Source organism: Staurois parvus, unplaced genomic scaffold, assembly GCF_062004578.1.
Source record: "Staurois parvus isolate SC_StPar_1 unplaced genomic scaffold, SC_StPar_1.0 ptg000616l, whole genome shotgun sequence".
NCBI lineage: Eukaryota > Metazoa > Chordata > Amphibia > Anura > Ranidae > Staurois > Staurois parvus.
The window spans coordinates 394094-415287 of record NW_028318412.1 but is presented as its reverse complement, the minus strand read 5'-3'; the positions used below and the strand labels follow the sequence as shown (position 1 = coordinate 415287).

General features: G+C 41.2%; 1 protein-coding gene across 1 annotated transcript in view; it reads right to left on the bottom strand.

Annotated features, from left to right (window-relative positions):
* TRPM8 (transient receptor potential cation channel subfamily M member 8) overlaps nt 1-21194 on the bottom strand; it is a 75746-nt gene that overhangs the window by 4900 nt on the left and 49652 nt on the right. The window contains exons 17-22 of the mRNA XM_089693152.1: nt 19743-19834; nt 18624-18765; nt 9638-9809; nt 8243-8420; nt 6029-6219; nt 3500-3596 (exon numbers count right to left, since the gene is read on the bottom strand). Of these exons, the coding sequence (XP_089549278.1) occupies nt 3500-3596; nt 6029-6219; nt 8243-8420; nt 9638-9809; nt 18624-18765; nt 19743-19834 (872 nt within the window). The remainder of the gene's footprint in view (nt 1-3499; nt 3597-6028; nt 6220-8242; nt 8421-9637; nt 9810-18623; nt 18766-19742; nt 19835-21194) is intronic.

The following is a 21194-nucleotide window of genomic DNA, read 5'->3' as shown; positions in this document are numbered from 1 at the left end:
TCTGGAGCTGAAAGTTTTTCTTCCATGCTTCCATAAAACCATTATATAATAAAGAGCCATTGGCAGATGTGATAGTATTGTGAATTTTATGTAAGGTCAACATTGGGCCCTAGAAGATCTGAGGATAACAAAACAAGGGTGACACAAAGGCCTACATCTTCTCAACAGAATGTGAAACTATTTTTGATCAATATGATGTTTCCACCACACCCTTGCAAGTAGACATTTCCTTTAAATTATTTATTCAATACATTTAGGTCTATGAATAGCCTTACCACCTTTTTCTTTTAGAAAACACATTTTGTTAACTTTTTTCCGATTAGTAGGAAATAAATATTTGATCCCCTGCTGATTTTGAATGTTTGCCCACTCACAAAGAAATGATCAGTCTAAAAATGGAATGGTAGGTGTATTGTAACACTGAGAGACAGAATAGCAACAAAAAATTCAAAAGAAATGCATGTCTAACAAATTATGCACTGATTTGTATGTTCATGAGGGAAATAAGTATTTGATCCTCTTCACAAAACATGACTTAGTACTTGGTGGCAAATCCCTTGTTGGCAATCACAGAGGTCAGATGTTTCCTGTAGTTGGCTACCAGGTTTGCACACATCTCAGGAGGGATTTTGGCCCACTCCTCTTGGCAGATCCTCTCCAAGTCATTAAGGTTTGGTGGCTGATGTTTGGCAACTCGAACTTTCAGCTCACTCCACAGATTCTCAATCGGATTAAGGTCTGGAGACTGGCTAGGCCACTCCAGGATCTTAATGTGCTTCTTCTTGAGCCACTCCTTTGTTGCCTTGGCCATGTGTTTTGGGTCATTGTCATGCTGGAACACCCATCCACGACCCATTTTCAATGCTCTGGCTGAGGGAAGAAGGTTCTCACCCAAGATTTGATGGTACATTACCCCATCCATTGTCCCTTTGATGCGATGCAGTTGTCCTGTCCCTTTAGCAGAAAAACACCCCCAAAGCAGAATGTTTCACCACTATGTTTGACAGTTGGGATGGTGTTCTTGGATATAGGCAGCATTCCTCCTCCTCCAAACACGGCGAGTTGAGTTGATGCCAAAGAGCTCGATTTTGGTCTCAGTTGACCACAACAATTTCAACCAGTCCTCCTCTTCATCATTCAGATGTTCAGTGGCAAACTTAAGACAGGCCTGGACATGTGCTTTCTTGAGAAGAGGGACCTTGCGGGCACTGCAGGATTTCAATCCTTGTCGGCATAGTGTGTTACCAATTGTTTTCTTGATGACTGTGGTCCCAGCTGCCTGGAAATCATTGACAAGATCCTCGCATGTAGTTCTGGGATGATTCCTCTCTCTTCTCATGATCATTGACACTCCACGAGGTGAGATCTTGCATGGTGCACCAGACCTAGGGAGACTGACAGTTGTTTTGTGTTTCTTCCATTTGCGAATGATTGCACCAACTGTTGTCACCTTCTCACCAAGCTGCTTGGCAATAGTTTGGTAGCCCAATCCAGCCTTGTGTAGGTCTACAATCTTATCCCTGACATCCTTGGACAGCTCTTTAGTCTTTACCATGGTGGAAAGTTTGGAATCTGTTTTATTGTTCCTGTGGACAGGTGTCTTTTATACAGGTAACAAAATGAGATTAGCAGCACTCCATTTAAGAGACTGCTTCTAATCTCAGCTTGTTACCTGTATAAAATATACCTTGTAGCCATAAATGTTGCTGAATGATAGGGGATCAAATACTTGTTTCCCTCTTGAAAATGCAAATCAATGCATAATTTTTTAGACATGCATTTCTTTTGAATTTTTTGTTGCTATTCGGTCTCTCAGTGTTGCAATACACCTACCATTCGATTTTTAGACTGATCATTTCTTTGTGAGTGGGCAAACATTCAAAATCAGCAGGGGATCAAATACTTATTTCCTTCACTGTATACCCCTATTGGCTTCTTGTGTTCCTTGGAATCTTCATTTGTGAGATATTCCTGTCATAATTCCAAGCTCACCTTGAAGATTTGGGTGTTCACTCACTTGGGAATGCTACCACCTTTATTGGTAGTGTTTAATATAAATATTATACTGTAAATAAATTAGGAAGTAGGAGACCCTGACATAAAGATTGCTCTCATGTGCAAGTCTGAGAGCTTAGAAGTCACACCAACAAGTCCCAGTAGATACAACAAAACATAAAATAGTTTAACTTGCATGCACTGAGCACATACAAGAATTAATATTTGGCCAGTGAGGGAACACAGAATAATAGTCACTTTAAAAGTATAGTGTGAAATCAAACTTGTGACACTAGTGAGTCCAGTGCTGAACGTTAAACATTGCACATTAAATATTATTTGGGTCGGGTTTGAATTTGTCAGCATATGAGGGAAGGAGGGGAGGCCTCACCCCAGAAAATTGCAGTGTGTGAACATGGAAATGAATTGTGGGTTGGAAGTGGGATTTCAGTTGGAGGGCCATTAGTTATTAAGGAATTTATATATTTTTTAAATATATACTAGTTTTATAGAAAGTGCTGGTCAAATCTATTTAAAAAGTATGAAATTGCAAAACGCACATTATTAAAATGCTCCTTTTCATTCTTATTTTATTTTTTTAATATTCTTTAAAATGAAGCCCCCACAGACAACTGATTATCATATATAAATCATGTTACGCCTAATAAAATATGCATGGAAAATAAATTACTACCTTGATCAGTTTATGAATAGGATGGAAAATATGGTAAAAATATGTGCAACACCTGCTGACAAGATGGCTTCTGAGGACTCAGTCAAACAGCATGAGATTAAACTACATCCTGAGTTGATGCTATTAAAAAATGCTGCCTTCACAGTAATTTTGACAATTTGTAATTGAGTTTAGTCATTTATTTCACCTAGATGTTATGCTTAAAATCCTGCCCCTGGATCCAACCATTGATTGCCTTCTAGAGTTTGAGTTTGTTTACTGACTTTAAAAGCACCATCTAAACCTTAACCATAATTTGCACATATGTGAGATATTTTCATCATTTTGCTTTCCCAATCAAGTGATCCACTCAACAGAGCTGCTGAAGAAGTGGTCATTTGTATATATTGTAAAATTGAATGGACAACACGCTTTCAGGATTTAGTGAAGTACTGTTACCCAATCTTTACACTTATTACCAATAGAAAGATGTAGTATACTTGGGCAAATCGTGGTTCACTCCCACAAATGTGCACGTTAATTCCCCTTATCCACTAATCATGCAACTCGGGAATCCTCATTGCCCAGAATAATTGTATTGTTTTCCACAGACAGGAGAACATTCCATTCATATACTGAGAAAAATTGAACTGTGATTCTCTGCAAATTAATATTAAAATGTAAATATACTCAGTTTGAATTGCAGATTAATAATAATATTTTGACATTTGTAATGGCCAGTTTTACATGGATTTGCTATGTTGTTTAAAAATTTTCCTTCAGTTTCTTTCCACAGTCCTGTTCCATCACTGACCACTAGAGTACACTCACTCTGAATGCTTGTGCGTCTGGCTAATTAGTTTCACCAGATAATTCTCTTTCATCACAGCTTCCCAGGCCAAGGTTTCAATGTCTTCTTTCTTGTAACCTGCAGAGGCAAATCATTTTTTTATTAGTTAAAGTAGATTCATTCCTTTTCCAAAATCATTCAAAGCAAAGTTAATACCGGTAATAAGGGATCTTTCATATGATAAAAAAAATTTACAATTACATTACATGTTGTACCAAACGTGTTTGACTACACCAGACTTTTCATCCAGCTTCTAAATAATTGTACCTGTTCTTCCAAAAAGCCAGTAAAGAGCAAAAAGAGTGGTAAGGGAAAAGCATTTGTTGGTTTAACCTAGGGGTAGGCAACCTGTGGCTCTTCAGCTGTTGCAGGACTACAAGTTTCATCATGCCTCTGCAAGTCATAGCTGTAAATGTCAGTTTTGTAATGTTGCAATGCCTCATGGGAAATGTAGTTCCACAACAGCTAGAGAGCCGCAGATTGCCTACCTCTGGTTTAACCAAACAAAACTTTGCATGTAAATTCTTTGTGGTCTATAACTGAGGGTATGGCAGGGGTATATCCTTTGCTTGCACACTTTGGCTAAAAGGGTTCCCTCTTTCTTATCTCAGAATGTTGAGAGATGTGGTAGAGGGGCATATTCATTTAAATGCCCTTGGATTGAAATTGTGCCTATGCATTTAAGATGTCCAATTAGGTTATTCATATCATGGCTGATTTGGCAAGCAGTTATGAGAAATATTAAATTCAGTTATGAAATTTGTCTGCCCTTTTGTGATTTACAGAGCAAAAGTGAATTCTTGCTCCAAATGTTGTAACCTAATGGCTGTGAGAGGCAAAAAGTGCTATCTTGTAAGCTAAAATTGTAAATTGTTATGCCTTTTGACTGTTATGTCAAGCACATTAAAAAGGCTAGGATAAGTTTTCTGAAGTTTTCTACCATCTGTAAACTATAATGTATCCCCAAAATATTCCCCTACAGCCACTCTGTAATTTTTTTTTTTTTCGGAGGGGGGGTTGAGTTTTGAATAGGAATTGAGGAATTGAGTAGGAAAGGATAGGGAAGAAATAGAACCCCTGTCAAGTTTTTATTGCTATTCTCGCTGAGTAGATTCACCCTCTTTATTTGTGATGATAACCTCTGCCATTGAGACAGGAGATTGGAAATCAAACATTTTATTGTTTGTTTGAGAGTCTGTCCACCAAGACCTCCAAAAAGATTTTGAGTATCCTGCACACTCTTCCCTCCTTTTTGCCTATGTTCAAGATCTACAATAAAACTTCAAATAAGACACCCCTAGACTGAGCCTGAGATCATTGGTGTGGTACTGGGACTGAAACTGGGGCTGGCAGCCTTTGAGCAAATGGGGGCACCTATATATTTCTAGTTGAGTGCTATGTGTGTATATATATATATATATATATATATATATATAGCATTTGTTTTTACTGTCCTGGATATTGGGTTGTGTTACTGTTATGTTATAGCTCACAGTGGCCACCTCTACCTCTCTGTAGCTTTTCTGTGTTTCTATCCAGTGGGAGAAGACACAGGGGAGCTATGGAGAGTGAGAAGTTGCTACTGTGCGCTACAGGGAGACCAGAAGAGCCATGAGGCTGAGTGCTGGGAGCCTGTGCTAAGGCTGCTGAGGAACTGCTGCTCCGGGGGTGACCCTTGCTGGGCTGCCTGTGTGTGACCTTGACTTCTGAGAGCCCATGCTGGAGACCTGTGTGTAATGTGTTAGATACAGAAACAGACAGTGGCTGATCTAGTGAGTGACTGCAGCTGATCTGGGGAGAGACTGAGGCTGTGTTGCAGTGAGAATCGGCGGCTAAAACAGTACCCAAGGGGATAACCGCCTTGAATTTCTGTAGAATGCAGACTCGAATGGGAGACTTTTAACTGGCCTTCATGGGATTTTGCGAGACTCAGAAATCAATGACAGTGGTAAGAGCCTTCTTAGCCATTGACATTTCTTTGGAAGAAACCCAAGCTCCATTTAGGAATACAACAAATGCAGTTAAGGAGCTCTTTACCCCAAAGATTAAGGTCCCCAGTGCTGGCGGGACTGGGTTTAACACCACTAGCCAGTAGGGTGGTCAGGGAATTTGATAACCCTTTTTGAGACCTTGTGGTCCTTTTGACTGTCTATAATGTAGTTGTGTACATTTTGGGTCTCTCTATTATAGGGTTGTGTTACTGCTGTGATTGTTTGAACTAATGTCTTTCTTCAAGGGCTTTCTTTGAAAATTTATTAAAGCTCATTGAAACCCACAAGGTGTGTAAGTGAGTCTTGGGTCAGTTCTGGGGAAGTAGTCACTAAAGCATAACAATGCAGTGGCTCCTTTGGTGATGACATACACATAGGACAACTCAGAGCACTTTAAGGGTCATGTTTTCAGATACATTGCTAGTATATCTAATGATAAATATTTAATCGCTAAAAGTGAATAAATTACTATACAGTAATTGTTACAAGTAGCATAAGTAGCTTAACAGAGTCACTTACAGCAAGGTGTAGGTGGAGGCTCCTGTTTTTTGCAGCAGCAACTAAATATCTTCCGCAGTACCATAAAGAAGTAAGCAAAGATGACAAATGGGAAGGGAATAGTCAATCTACTACAATATTCCTGGACCAGAAAGTAGCGTTGAAACTTCCATACTTGATCATTGTTTTCCTGCACCGTGCCCACTGTGTATCTAATGAAGAGAAATAATACAAAAATAAAAGAAAACTCCAATACTAACTAAAAATAGTAAAAGTAGTAACCGAAAATTTACTAATCTGCACTGTTCAACTTTTCATGTTTTTCACTGTCCAGAGAGAATAATATACAAATTTGGGATTGCATATCTTCTGACACATAGTTGTCATGCTTGCTAACAAACATGACTTTTGATTGGATGCATTTGGGCAGCAAAATAATATGCTTGGTACATGGTTCTGAGGCTTACAAAGCTACTCCTATTGTATTCCTATCTACATCTTCACTTCCAGGATGCACTGTCTTCTTTCAGTCTCTTAATATAATAATTTTGGGCTCCAGGCTGAGCTGCTGTGAAAAAGTTGCCCCGGGGGCCCACCCCCTCCTCCCTCCGCTTCCAATAAGAAAAGTTTGTTGATTGTTTACCTATAACACTATCTGTAATTGGGAGACAGTTTGATGAGTCACAGGATTCTCTCCCCCATTCAGAGATCATGTTACATGCACCGAAAGCAATGAAAAAACGGCAATACCCTTTTTTGATTGGCGAATATGAGTATTGACACTTTCAAGTACTTGCTGATACTGAGTACCTAAACTTTCTGGTGCGATTGGTGTCAATACAAAATGTATGGATGCAAATTTCGCTGCAAAGAATAGCATGCAATTTGAACAGGAATGCGATTCAAGTCCAAATCACATGTTATTTCCACACTGCTCCTGTGTGAACCCAGGGTTGTCATAGCCCGAGTTCACACAGGAGCGGTGCAGGGTGGTTTCTCTCAGCAGAGAGTGGGAGAGAAGGGCGTATGGGGATGTACACCTGATGGCAAATGGAGGCAGATGCTCCATATCCTCAGCTGTAGGAGAGGAGTGAAAGTGACTGTGATTTGAAATCCCTGCGACTTTGTCTGCTCTCCTTGCAGGAATTACAGTTCGGGCTAGAGGGCTTTTGACTGTTCAGCACCGTCACATGGACAGTGCTGACCAATCAGAAGCTGTCTAGCCCGTACTGTCATCCTGCAAGGAGAGGAGAGAAAGCTCCTTCACAGGTCTGGGGATTTGAAATCCCTGCCGCTTTCTCTCCTCTCCTACAGCTGAGAATACGGAGCATCTGCCTCCATGGTACACATCATCCCACCCCCACTCTCTGCTCAGCATGAGATCGATGCAGAGAGGTTTCCTACACCGCTCCTATGTGAACTATGACAAGTTTGGGTTCACACAGGAGCAGTGGAGAAACCACATGCAATTTGGACAGGAATTGCATCCCTGTTCAAATTACATGGTATTCTTTGCGGTGCAATTTGCATTTTGTATTGACGCAAATCAAATCACAAAGTATCGGTTTCTGCTATCGGGGCATTTTCACGAGTATTCATGAAAATACTTGATATCGGTACCGATACCAATACCAGTATTGGTATCAGTGCATCCCTAGTCCCCAGTGCAACGTTTTCACAGCAGCTTAGCCCGTAGCACAAATTTAATAGCCCTTGCAACACTGGAAATTTAGAGACGGGAAGAGGACGGGGCATCTCTGCAGTGAAGATTTCTCCAGGATCTAGCTGCCTGCAGGACATGGGACATACTTCATTACTGAAAGACTATAAGGAATTTTGATTGGCAGGAAACACCTGCTGACATGATGGCTCATGAGAACATGGTCAGCCAATCAGCATCATGGGAATATATTGCATCCTGAGTTGCTGCTATTTGTTGATGGTGCTCCCACAGTGATTTTGACAATTTGTTATGGGATTACTTCACCTATAATTTATGATTCAATTCCTGCCACTTGATCCCACCACTGACTGCCTTCTAGAGTTTGTGTATTTTTACTGACTATGAAAACTCCATCTAAATCTTAACCCACTCACCATATGTTTACTTAATATAACCTATAATTGGATGAAGGGTACATTTCAGATCCAGAAAGTGTAGCAAAAGAATCATTTAACAATATTAGTTCTTATGGGCAACACATTTATAGAAGACTTTCCTTTTTGTTAACTCACCCAAACATGGCAATGAGTAAGTTTACAAGCAGGATGTTAGTGGACAGCATGTAGATACAGACCAGTGGGATTGTGATCCACTCTGGGAATCTGGGATTGTTATCACTGTCCATTTCCACACACAGCTGCTTTGACTCGTTCCCAGTAACAGTACAATGACTAAAATCAATAGTTGTCCCTAGGAGCAAAATATATATTATTAAAAGATAATAACATGTCAATTATGAGTAGTAAAACTAGCTTAAAGCACCAAATGGATAATATTCTTTAACGTGAACCTTTCCTAAAACAATCCCTCTGAAACCCTCATCACTGTTGTACAACCTACCCTCTTGTGCCCATATCGGCCAGCTCTACCCGCATCCACAGTTTCAGTTGTTGCCAATTTCTCTGCAAAGATCTAATCAAAAGTTGACTTTACCTGAAGTCAATCCACTCTGCTATATGAACCCTGACCCCCTATGGCAGCACTCAAACCAAGCATTTGGCTGCTAGGACACAGTGTACTTCATTGTGGGAGGGCAGCGGAGTGTGTATGTGTGCTCATACCTGGAAGTACTAGGATTTTCACTAGGGCACCTGTACACTTTGACTGATGGACAGGACTATAAACACTAAAGAATGCAAGGTGTACAGTGGGGGAGGGGTTTGGGGTTTTTGTTTAGTACAGGTGGGCTATAAGTGTCAATCAAACAGGTTTAGTGCCATGACACACACGTGACTAAAGTAGAACTTCACTCTCCCAATCAACATTGACTATTCTGAATCCTTATGCTGCTAGCATTAGTAAATATATTGGAAAGTATATCAAATTTACTTGTTTTAAACTGCTTTGTACATTTCTTTAGGTACGTGTTTGTTGTCCAAAAATGATGGCATACATCCCAGTGATGTCATGCATCCCAGTGTTTTCAGGAGGAGAGGAGGGGTTTCTCAACTAAGCACACCCTCCTGACAGCTTACCTGAGCTAAGGGCAGATGGATTCCAGTAAATAATTGCTGCATGAATCATTTGCCCTTACTCATGATGACCATGGCCAGAAATGTTAAGGGGTGTTTTCAAAGTGATTTCTCAGCAAAATAAAGCATGGAGACATGGGTGTATGGGTGAGTGTGCTCAGATACAGTGTAGTTCTGCTTTAAGTTGCAGCAGCTTTTAACAGCAGTAGAACTGTACAAAATAGGTAGTTTATATCGTAATGACAAGGTGCACCCATAAAGTTTTTCTCTTCTCCACCTTTTATATCAGCCATATACAATATATTAAACACAGTAAGTACAAAACATCCTTCTATATAGACCACAGTGATATATTGATTGCAGCAGATCTCCTTGTTCAGACATTTAGCTACTGTACTTATATCATTTGTACTTAAAGTGATAGAAGATGGTTACCATCTACATCTGCAATGTATTGCCCAAAAACAGCCAGATATGGCTCATATATAACAGAGCGGAAAATCCATTCCCAGCGATGCTCATTCCATCTCAGGATTCCCTGGCGAGCCACTCCAAACGCAATCACCCAAACAGCAAACAGGAAGAGGAAAAAGAAGACATCAATGAGCTGTAGAAAGAGGACAGAATGATTATAAACACCATTTCAATCATTTTTCCATACATTTGAAACTCACAGGGATCACAAAACGATCCAAATATAATTACAAATCCTGTTGCAGATTTGACTGTGGGCATTGTAGCAATATGTTATATGCTGTGTATGGCCTCTAGGGGTCTCACTACTTAGATACTGGTACAACTGTGTTATTGCCTCTCCTTGGTTGTAGTTCTAGGGCAGACACATGTATAATGGCAGCTAGAAGCACCTAATAAAATGTCTCCGTTAACTACAGTGTGTGAGCATCTGAGCAGGATCGACTAACAGAACATGGTGGCAGCTGGGCACTGAACCTCTGAATAGCAAGTCTTCTGTCTACAAATACAGATTGTGTGACACTGGAACTGTACAGAGAATCAGCAACTGTAAGTACAGAGTCCCTATCAGACTGCACTATGGAGAGTGGCCTGAAACCCCCTCAGAGACTGGATGTCACTTCTTCCAATCTCTCACAGACATGGAGACACTGGAAGGAAGAGTTTACTCTGTATGTGGACCTGACAGTGGCACCCAGAGATGAGCAGAGGGAAGTAAAGCTGTTTTATTACTTGATTGGGGAAAAAGGCAGAGAACTAGCCGAGACCCTGCTCACAGACAGCATGGCACTGACAGACATACTGCAAGCATTTGATAAGCACTGTGACCCCAAAAAGAATGAGACGGTGGAGAGATACAAGTTCTTCTCAAGGAATCAGGAGATTGGGGACAGTGTGGACAGATATGTGACAGAGCTAAAGAGACTGGCTGCAACCTGTGGATTTGGGGACATCAGGGACTCCCTTATCCGAGACAGGATAGTGTGTGGCATCAGAGACTCTCACCTCAGAGAAAGATTACTGAGGGAGGAAGAGCTGGCGCTGGAGAAATGTATACAAATCTGCAGGGCTGCAGAGCTGACTAAAGACAGGCTGAAGATGATGGAGGGCACCAGTGATGCCTCAGTACATGCAGTATCTGTGAAAGGCAGAGCAAGGTCCAGGCTCCCTGTGAGCTCAGTCCAGTGTAAATACTGTGGCAAAAGACATGAAAGAGACAAAGAGAAATGTCCAGCGTATGGGGAGTCCTCCAGGACTTGTGGCAAGATGGACCATTTTTCAGCTGTGTGCAGATTCAAAACCAGCAAACAGTACAGACAAGTCCACACAGTGACCCAGGACACAGACGAGGACAGCACAGAGGGCATCACATGGCTGCAGCTGCAGTCTGCAACAGAGAACGTCAATGTAGTCAAACAGCCAGTAGCCAATGATGCAAAGCAGCTCTTTGCCATATTTATGGTGGATGAACAGCCCATAAGATTTCAGCTGGATTGTGGAGCAAGTTGCAATGTCATTCCATTTACTCTGCTTAACAAACAGGTTCCCATTGAGCCCACTGATAAGGTACTGGTCATGTACAACAAAAGTGTTCTGAAACCCATGGGAACATGCAAGCTAAAATTAAGAAATCCACGTAACAGAAAGAGCTACAGAGTGGAGTTTACTGTGTTGCAGGAGGACGATCACATTCCTTTGCTGGGAGTTAAAGCAGTTCAGGCTATGGACTTAATAAAGGTGCAGTCCCATAACATCATGGCTCTGGAAGTTTCTGACAATACTCAAAATCCTACACAAAAGGCAGAATACATTTTGGATTTTCACCACATAAAAACAGAGTATGCTGATTTATTTGAAGGTGATGGGTGCCTGGAAGTTAAATACAAACTAGAAATTGATCACACAATACAGCCTACCAGACTGCCTACAAGAAGAGTACCTGTAGCCTTAATGCAACCGCTTAAAGAGGAACTGCAGGATTTGCACAGCAGAGGTATGATAGCACCAGTACAGGAAAGCACAGACTGGATAAGCAGTTTGGTGATAGTGAAAAAACCATCAGGCAAGTTAAGAATATGCATTGATCCTAAGCCACTGAACAAGGCCCTTAAAAGAAATCACTATCCAATGCCAACAATAGAAGATATTCTACCAGATCTATCAAAGGCTAAAATATTTTCGGTATGTGATGTGAAAAATGGGTTCTGGCATGTGGAACTGGATAAAGAATCAAGTTTATTAACAGCATTTTCTTCCCCATTTGGACGCTATAAGTGGCTTAGAATGCCAATGGGAGTAAGCCCAGCTCCAGAAGTGTTCCAACAAAAATTGATGCAAGCTTTGGAAGGACTGTCTGGAGTAAAAATAATAGCAGACGATATACTAATAGTTGGGGAAGGTGATGATCTAGAATCCGCAACAAAGGATCACGATAAAAAGATGATACAATTCTTAGACAGATGTAGAAAAAAACAAATCAAACTGAACCTGGAAAAATTCAAACTAAAAAGGACAGAAGTACCATATATTGGACATCTTCTTACCTCAAATGGTGTTAAAGTCGATCCAGAGAAGGTGAGGGCGATACAGGACATGCCGACACCTACAGATATACGTGGAGTACAACGATTCCTGGGCATGGTGAATTATCTTTCCAAATTTTGCAAGCATTTATCAGACATGTGTGAGCCACTGAGACAGCTAACTCACAAAGACGTACTCTGGGAATGGACAGAAAGCCATGAAACTGCTTTTCAGTCAGTGAAAAATGCTATTGCAGATGCAGCAACGCTAAAATATTTTGATCCAGATCAAGCAGTGGTAGTACAATGTGATGCCTCAGAAACCGGCTTTGGAGCCACACTAATGCAGGATAAACAGCCAATCACATATGCAAGCAGAGCGTTAACTCTAACAGAGCAAGGATATGCTCAAATCGAGAAGGAACTACTAGCGGTAGTATTTGGGTTAGAGAAATTTCACCAGTACACCTACGGTCGACAAGTGGTGGTGCATTCAGATCACAAGCCTTTAGAAAGTATTACAAAGAAGCCACTACTGAATGCCCCAAAAAGACTGCAGAGTATGCTGTTAAGGCTTCAGAAATATGATTTTAACATTTGTTACTGTCCAGGGAAGGATTTACTGATTGCAGATGCCCTAAGCAGAGCTTACTTACCCATCACAAATGAAGAAGAAAAAGACATTGAAAGCATCAATATGTGTGAATATCTGTCTGTCTCAAAAGACAGACTGAAACAAATACAGACCTGCACAGCGGAAGATAAAACTCTACAGATCCTATCGACTGTCATCTTGAAGGGATGGCCAAAACACAAGCAGCATGCTCCAATGGAGGTTTCTCCATTTTTTCACATAAGAGATGAACTCTCTGTGCAGCATGGAATCATCTTTAAAGGAGAAAGAGCTGTCATACCACAATCACTTAGAAGAGACATTATAGAAAGATTGCACTCGACTCACTTAGGTGTAGAAGGATGTCTACGTCGTGCACGAGAATATGTTTATTGGCCTGGAATGAATGACCACATAAAAGACTTTATAGCACAGTGTGAAATATGTGCATCGTGCAATGATAAGCAACCGAAAGAGACATTGCAACCACATACAATTCCAAACAGACCATCAAAAGTAGGAACAGATCTGTTCACGTGGAACGACAAGGAATATCTGGTAACTGTGGACTATTTTTCCAACTTCTGGGAGATAGACTACTTACAGGACACAAGGGCCAAAACAGTAATTAAAAAACTCAAGGCCCATTTTGCCAGATATGGCATTCCGGATATTGTGTTCTCTGACAACGCCGCTCAATTTACATCGGAAGAATTCAAAAAATTCAGGGAGAGGTGGGAATTTGAGCACCAGACATCATCTCCTGGATATCCGCAGAGTAATGGTAAAGCCGAGTCAGCAGTAAAAACAGCCAAAAGACTCATGCAAAAGGCAAAACAGGCAGGTACAGAGATATACCTGTCTATACTGGACCACAGAAACACACCCACACAAGGCCTAGACACCAGTCCAGCACAGCGGCTTATGAGTAGACGTACAAGGACTCTCCTACCAACTGCAGGTCAACTACTAAAGCCAAAGCTTGTGGGCAATGTTAAAGCCAAACTAACGAAGAATCAAGATAGGCAAGCTTTCTATTATAATAAATCTGCAAAAGATCTGCCTGTTCTCCAGAGCAATGACAATGTACGGATTCAGCCAATAGGGAAATATGACAAACACTGGAAAAAAGCGAAGGTTGTACAGAAATTGGGACCACGGTCCTATGAAATTATAACAGAGGAAGGAAGAAGATGGAGGAGAAATCGGAGACATCTGAGAAAAACACAAGAAGGAGATGATACAGGGCCCTGGGAACAGTATATGGACACTCAAAGCGATGAGACTATGAATACCAGCAACAAAGAAACAGGAACTGCTGAGGAGCATAGGGAGGTCTCTAGGCAGAGAGAGACAGTCCCAGAAAATAGACTGCCAGAATCAGAAGAAACCTCATATGTTACGCGAGCTGGCAGAACAATCAGAAAGCCGGCTCACCTCAAGGATTATATCTAATTTATAGCTATGTTCTACTTCACCATTTTGTGTTTGTTATATTTCATTGTTCTTTTATTTAAAAGAGAAAGGATGTAGCAATATGTTATATGCTGTGTATGGCCTCTAGGGGTCTCACTACTTAGATACTGGTACAACTGTGTTATTGCCTCTCTTTGGTTGTAGTTCTAGGGCAGACACATGTATAATGGCAGCTAGAAGCACCTAATAAAATGTCTCCTGTTAACTACAGTGTGTGAGCATCTGAGCAGGATCGACTAACAGAACAGGCATATATATAAACTACAGATGAGGGGGAGAGTGAAAATGATATAATAGAGGCAGTAATTAACCTGTCTTGTGTATAGTGAGCTGGAGTTGTCCCTGGGCAGTCTAGGCAGAAATGTCGGAGCTTAGAGGATTTCTGTAGGACAACATTTTACTATTTAGTTTTCGTTCACATAAGCGTACCACAGCATGCATTCGGGGCCGTGAACCCGCACTGCTGTCAAATTGGAAGCAGTGGCTGTGTCTGTGCAGCTGCTGCATCCCAATTGACATGAATGGGACTGCTTGCATAGGGGTGCACAGAAAAGCTGTGCATCCCCATACGGGTAAACACGGCCCCCACACAGGTGTACACTGTAGTACACCAATGGGAACGAGGCCCAATATTCAAATGCTCATTGTATTTTACAGAGTCAGTCCTTCCAAAGTAGAACAGCACACCTACAAAGTAAAATGAATCTTTTATTGTTCCATTTAAAGCATAGCAAAGTCAATCCACAATCTGTTTAGAAAGGATAACACGTTTTGACCACAGAGGTCTTTGTCAAATACTGTGGCAGGGGTACATTTGTCCCTGTCAAAGATCACAAAAAGAGCCTAACATAAATATAATATATATACAGTATCTCACAGAAGTGAGTACACCCCCTCACATTTTTGTAAATATTTTATTATATCTTTTCGTGTGACAACACTGTAGAAATGACACTTTGCTACAATGTAAAGTAGTGAGTGTACAGCTTGTATAACAGTGTAAATTTGCTGTCCCCTCAAAATAACTCAACACACAGCCATTAATGTCTAAACTGCTGGCAACAAAAGTGAGTACACCCCTAAGTGAAAAAGTCCAAATTGGGCCCAATTAGTCATTTTCCCTCACCGGTGTCATGTGACTCGTTAGTGTTACAAGGTCTCAGGTGTGAATGGGGAGCAGGTGTGTTAAATTTGGTGTTATCGCTCTCACTTTCTGATACTGGTCACTGGAAGTTCAAAATGGCACCTCATGGCAAAGTACTCTCTGAAGATCTGAAAAAAAGAATTGTTGCTCTACATAAAGATGACCTAGGCCAGGGCTTGAAATTTCCACTCGCCTGGTCGCCAATGGCGAGTGGAAATTATGGTGGGGGCGAGTGTGTCCCTCAGGGCCGTCTTGCTGAGCAGGCTTGGAGCTCAGGCCGGATCTGTCATTGGCACTGGGAGCCATCAGACTGCTCAATAGCTGAGCGCAGTGAAAGCAAAGCAAGGAGTGTGTGCTGTGTGCTCTGCCTCCCCCTAGAGTGCAGTACCCAGCTCTGTGAGTGTACAACGAAGTACTGCAACTTTTTATGGTGTGTGTGCACGTGTACATGTGTGTGTGTTTGTGCGTGTCTGTGTATGCATGTACAGTTGTACATGTGTGTATCTGTACATGTGTCTGCATGTATGTACATGTATGTGTGTGTGTACATGTGTGTGTGTGTTTGTGTGTATGTACGTACATGTGTCTGTGTGTATATGTGTCTGTGTATGTATGTACATGTGTCTGTGCGTGTGTATTTCTGTGTATGTACATGTATCTGTGTGTGTGTATGCATGTCTGTACGTGCCTGTGTGTGTATACATGTGTCTGTATGTGTGTGTACATGTGTCTATGTGCATGTGTACATGTTTCTGTGTGTGTGTGTGTGTATGTACATGTCTGTGTGTGTGTACAGGTGTCTCTGTTTGTGTGTGTTTGTTGGTGGCGAGTAACTCTAAGGCCTGGCTAGTAGGTCAGGACTTGAAATTTTAAGCCCTGGCCTAGGCTATAAGAAGATTGCCAAGACCCTGAAAGTGAGCTGCAGTACGGTGGCAAGACCATACAGCGGTTTAACAGAACAGATTCCACTCAAGACAGGCCTCGCCATAGTTGACCAAAGAGGTTGGGTGCACGTGTTCAGTGTCATATCCAGAGGTTGTCTTTGCGAAAAAGACATATGAGTGCTGCCAGCATTGCTGCAGAGGTTGAAGGGATGGGGAGTCAGCCTGTTAGTGCTCAGACCATATGCCGCATACTGCATCAAATTGGTCTGCATGGCTGTCGTCCCAGAAGGAAGCCTCTTCTAAATATGATGCAAAAGAAAGCCCGCAAACAGTTTGCTGAAGACAAGCAGACTAAGGACATGGATTACTGAAACCATGTCCAGTGGTCTGATGAGACCAAGATAAACTTATTTGGTTCAAATGGTGTCAAGCGTGTGAGGTGGCAACCAGGTGAGGAGTACCGGCACTGGGAAGCTACAGTTCACTGAGGGAACCATGAAGGCCAACATGTACTGTGACATGCTGAAGCAGAGCATGATCCCCTCCCTTCAGAGACTGGGCCGCAGAGCAGTATTCCAACATGATAGCAACACCAAACACACCTCCAAGACAACCACTGCTTTGCTAAAGAAGCTGAGGGCAAAGGTGATGGACTGGCCAAGCATGTCTCTAGACCTAAACCCTATTGAGCATCTGTGGGGCATCCTCAAACAGAAGGTGGAGGAGCTCAAGGTCTCTAACATCCAACTCTGTGATGTCGTCATGGAGGAGTGGAAGAGGACTCCAGTGGCAACCTGTGAAGCTCTGGTGAACTCCATGCCCAAGAGAGTTACGGCAGTGCTGGAAAATAATGGTGGTCACACAAATATTGACACTTTGGGCCCAATTTGGACATTTTCACTTAGGGGTGTACTCACTTTTTTTGCCAGCGGTTTAGACATTAATGGCTGTGTGTTAAGGCATTTTGAGAGGACTGCAAATTTACACTGTTATACAAGCTGTACACTCACTACTTTACTGTAGCAAAGTGTCATTTCTTCAGTGTTGTCACATGAAAAGAAATAATAAAATATTTACAAAAATGTGACGGGTGTACTCACTTCTGTGAGATACTGTATATATATATATATATATATATATATATGATATAATCCAGGCAGTAATTGTTATAGAAATGATAACACGTTTCAACCATAGAGGTCTTTGTCAAAAAACAGAATTATAAATCTTTGTGGAGATTAAACTGTTTGTGGATATGCATTATAATGTCTACACATTCAATAAAAAAACTACAATCTAGCTTTCTTTTATGCAAATGTATATGTAGTTTAGGTTACTTAACGTAGAATCCTCATGCTGCAGTACTAGTAAGTGATTTAAACTGAACTCCAAGTATAATCTTTATTGCATACTTACATTGGTAAAGCTTGGACCAATGTAAGTATGCAGATCTCATATCTGAGGTCGCAGGGGAAGCTGACAATCACTGTAGTCTTCAGCGCTACTACAGTGATAGCCATGATCTTCCTGGTCCTGTGACATGCAGCTTCCCTTCTGCTCACTGAACAGAGGGATTCACTCACTTAGCATTGCCACCACTCAGAGAACACCTTCTATTTTTTTGAATGAATATAAAGCATCTGGAACCTTGCGCCTTGGGTGGTTCTGGGATTGAGGCTCTTCTTTTTTGAGGTCGACCCATTACTGTACCCATTACTTCACTATGTATAAAAAAAACAAAAAAACAAAAACAAAAAAAATAAGGCTTTCCTTGACTGGATGATCAAGATTGCACTGTCTCTCACCTTCACCTTGTTCAATCGGAGAACACCTTGTATAAATTAAAAAAAACAAGGTATTCTGTGAATGGTGGCATTATTGAACGAGCAACTCCCTGTGGTCAGTGTGCAGAGGGAAAGCTGGTATATACTGTATATTTTGAATAAGAGGCTAAGAGACAACAAGGGAAGGCATCGTAAAGTGAATATAGGGAAGAAATCAATGCAAATCTAAAGCTGGGTATACATATATCGAAATTCCTTTGGTTCAACAGGAACTGGCCATATTTCAATCTGTGTGTAGCCCTGCCTGTTCAGCAGAAGCCAGTCGTTAGACCATCTTCTGTCAAATGGTCCTGCTGGAAAACCAGTGCTGATCATTGTATTCTGACGGGGGTGGAGGAGTTCCCTCTGTCAAAATACAATAGAGATCCCTGCATCCACATTGCTTGCAGCCTATACACTATGCAGTCTAATAAAACAAATGATCATGCCTATGGACAAATTGCACCACAAAATATTTCCCTCACCATCCTCTGCAGCATAATGATCTTTGGTCCTAGATTCCGGCTTACGGTGAAGATGTGGATGAGGCGGACAGTGAAAATGATATAATCCAGGCAGAAAATAACCCGTCCGGTGTACAGTGAGCTGGAGTTGTTCCTGTGCAATCTAAGAATGAAAGAAAAAACTTAGTTTCTGCAGGGGAACATTTTACATTAATAGCCAAATGCTTATTTTCGTATTACAGGGTCAGTCCATCCAAACTGCTATTTTACTTTCTGGCAGTTGTGTGAGAGTTCTATCACCCAAAAATGTCTTATTTATCGAATGTCACCTGACCTAGAATTTGACTACATTGCACATTGTGACCTGTAAACAAGCTAGGAGCACCACTAAAGCCTAGTACACATGGGCTAACTGTTGGCTGGCATTGGCCGGTTCAGTAGAAACTGTCCGACATTTGGCCCGGGTGTATGGCAGCCGGTCTGACAGAAGCGAGCCATTCTGTCTGCCGATCAGCTCCTGATCAGCGATCTCAGCCAATGGCTGAGAACGCTGACCAGAATGTTCTGGTGGCGGGCTGTCCGCCCTATTAAAATACAATAGCACAGAAGGGGAGATCGCTGTTCATTTAGCCTACTGGGTTGGACAAAAAAAAACTAGTAGTGTGTACTAGGCTTTAAAGTTGAGGAGAAACTGATCCCTTTTGTCTTCAGAGATAGGAATGCCGGGCCCATCATGCATTCATCCAGCAGTGATTAATCCATAATGAAGAGAAAGTCGCACTCCCAGCCAGGGGCGGACTGACCATTTGGAAACTCGGGCACTGCCCGAGGGCCCGGGGTCAGTTGGGGGCCCCATGAGATGCCCCTGGTACCTTTTTCATAGGCTTTTTTTAGTTTGGGCAGTGATACAGGGGCCCCATGATCCTCTATTGCCCAGGGGCCCCATGAGTTGTCAGTCCGCCCCTGCTCCCAGCCCAACTGAAGGATAAGTATGTGTGTGAAATGGCCTCAGACAGGCCAGGCAAAAACATGTGCGTTTTTTTTTCAAAATGTGGACTTAACCTTTAAGGATCTGTTGGTTCTAATAATAGAAATCCAATTATTTATTTATTCATCCATACATTTAGGAAAGAGACTCACCTGAATACGATTCCTGCTATGAAATATAAGATGGCCAAGATATCCATAATGTTCCACAGATCAGTAAAATACTTGATTCCACTCATGTACATCTATGCAGATAAACAAGCATTAGCATACACTATGTAAAATACATTTAAGACTAAAAAAGCATACATATACCTGATGTATAAAAAGTTGAGGAAGGGAGAGCGTTGCACCCATTAGCAACCAATCACATACTATGTAGAAACTGATATTTACCTATGTAAATTCCAGAAATTATATAGCTAAAGATTTAGTGATAGCATTTTTTAATTAGAATAAATCACTAAATATCAATATTCTTATCCTTATGAAAATAGTAAATATTACAGGAAATTAAACTGGGCGTATTTTATACCAGAATCATCTAAACTCTTAAAAAGTTTATTTCTACCATTGGTTTTCTCCTGCATGTTGCTACATTTACCGAGGTAGAAAATCCATTGATTTTAGTACATTCTGTTTCCATTGATGCATTGCTTTGAAGAGCATTTAAAAAAGTCCTACATGCAGCATTTTGAGTGCACTGAGCTAAAGCTTAACACTCAAGTCATTTCAAATTTCACAAATACAAGGCAATGCATGTCAGCATGTGTTTTGGTGGAAATAAGTTTAGCTTACTGATGAAAAGGGTTGTTCATGATTTACTTCCAGTGTACTGTAGAGTCAAAAGCTCAGTAACCAGTCAACGATGCTTAAATCACCACAAATTCTGAAAGAGCTGTCAACAGGATTGAAATAGATGAATATATGCCAGCAGCACTTCTAACTTACAGTCCACCTAGGTATTGATGATTTCAGAGCTAGTCAAAGACTTCACACAGCATGCAACTCTTTCATAGAAGTTATGGAGCTAAAGGTTGTAAATCATGCAACAGTTCCCTTTATAAGTGTAAATCATTTTACATTTATCTTTAGCAAAACGTTTCTCTTTCTAATTTTGAATAAAGTGGGGGATGGTTGGAACTTGGCCATCTATGCCCCCACTTGGAAAATTCATTCCTGGTGAATATTTTACAATTATCCCGGAAACTCAGGGCAAATCCTCAAATAGGTACACCTGGTGATCGAAAACTGTGACAAGTGTATTCTTCTGATTTTGGAGTGATATCTTGTCCTTTTTTGTTGTGTCACTCCAGAACAGGAAGTGAGGGGACAGCTCCCCAACTGGATACATGCAGAAAATAAGTAAATAAATAAGTAGTTTTAATCATTTCTTACTCTATACAAAACTAGAAAAAAAACTGCTAAAGATATTCTAACTTATTAGTTAACTAACAAGAAGGCCTCAATAGTGCCTCTGACATCCCCAAAGGGTGACACAAAATGTTCTGCATATCTAATACTAGGGAGGATGGTCTGAGACTGTGGACATACTACCATAAATGATGGTCAGAGACTATGGACATACTACAGAAATGTTTGGAA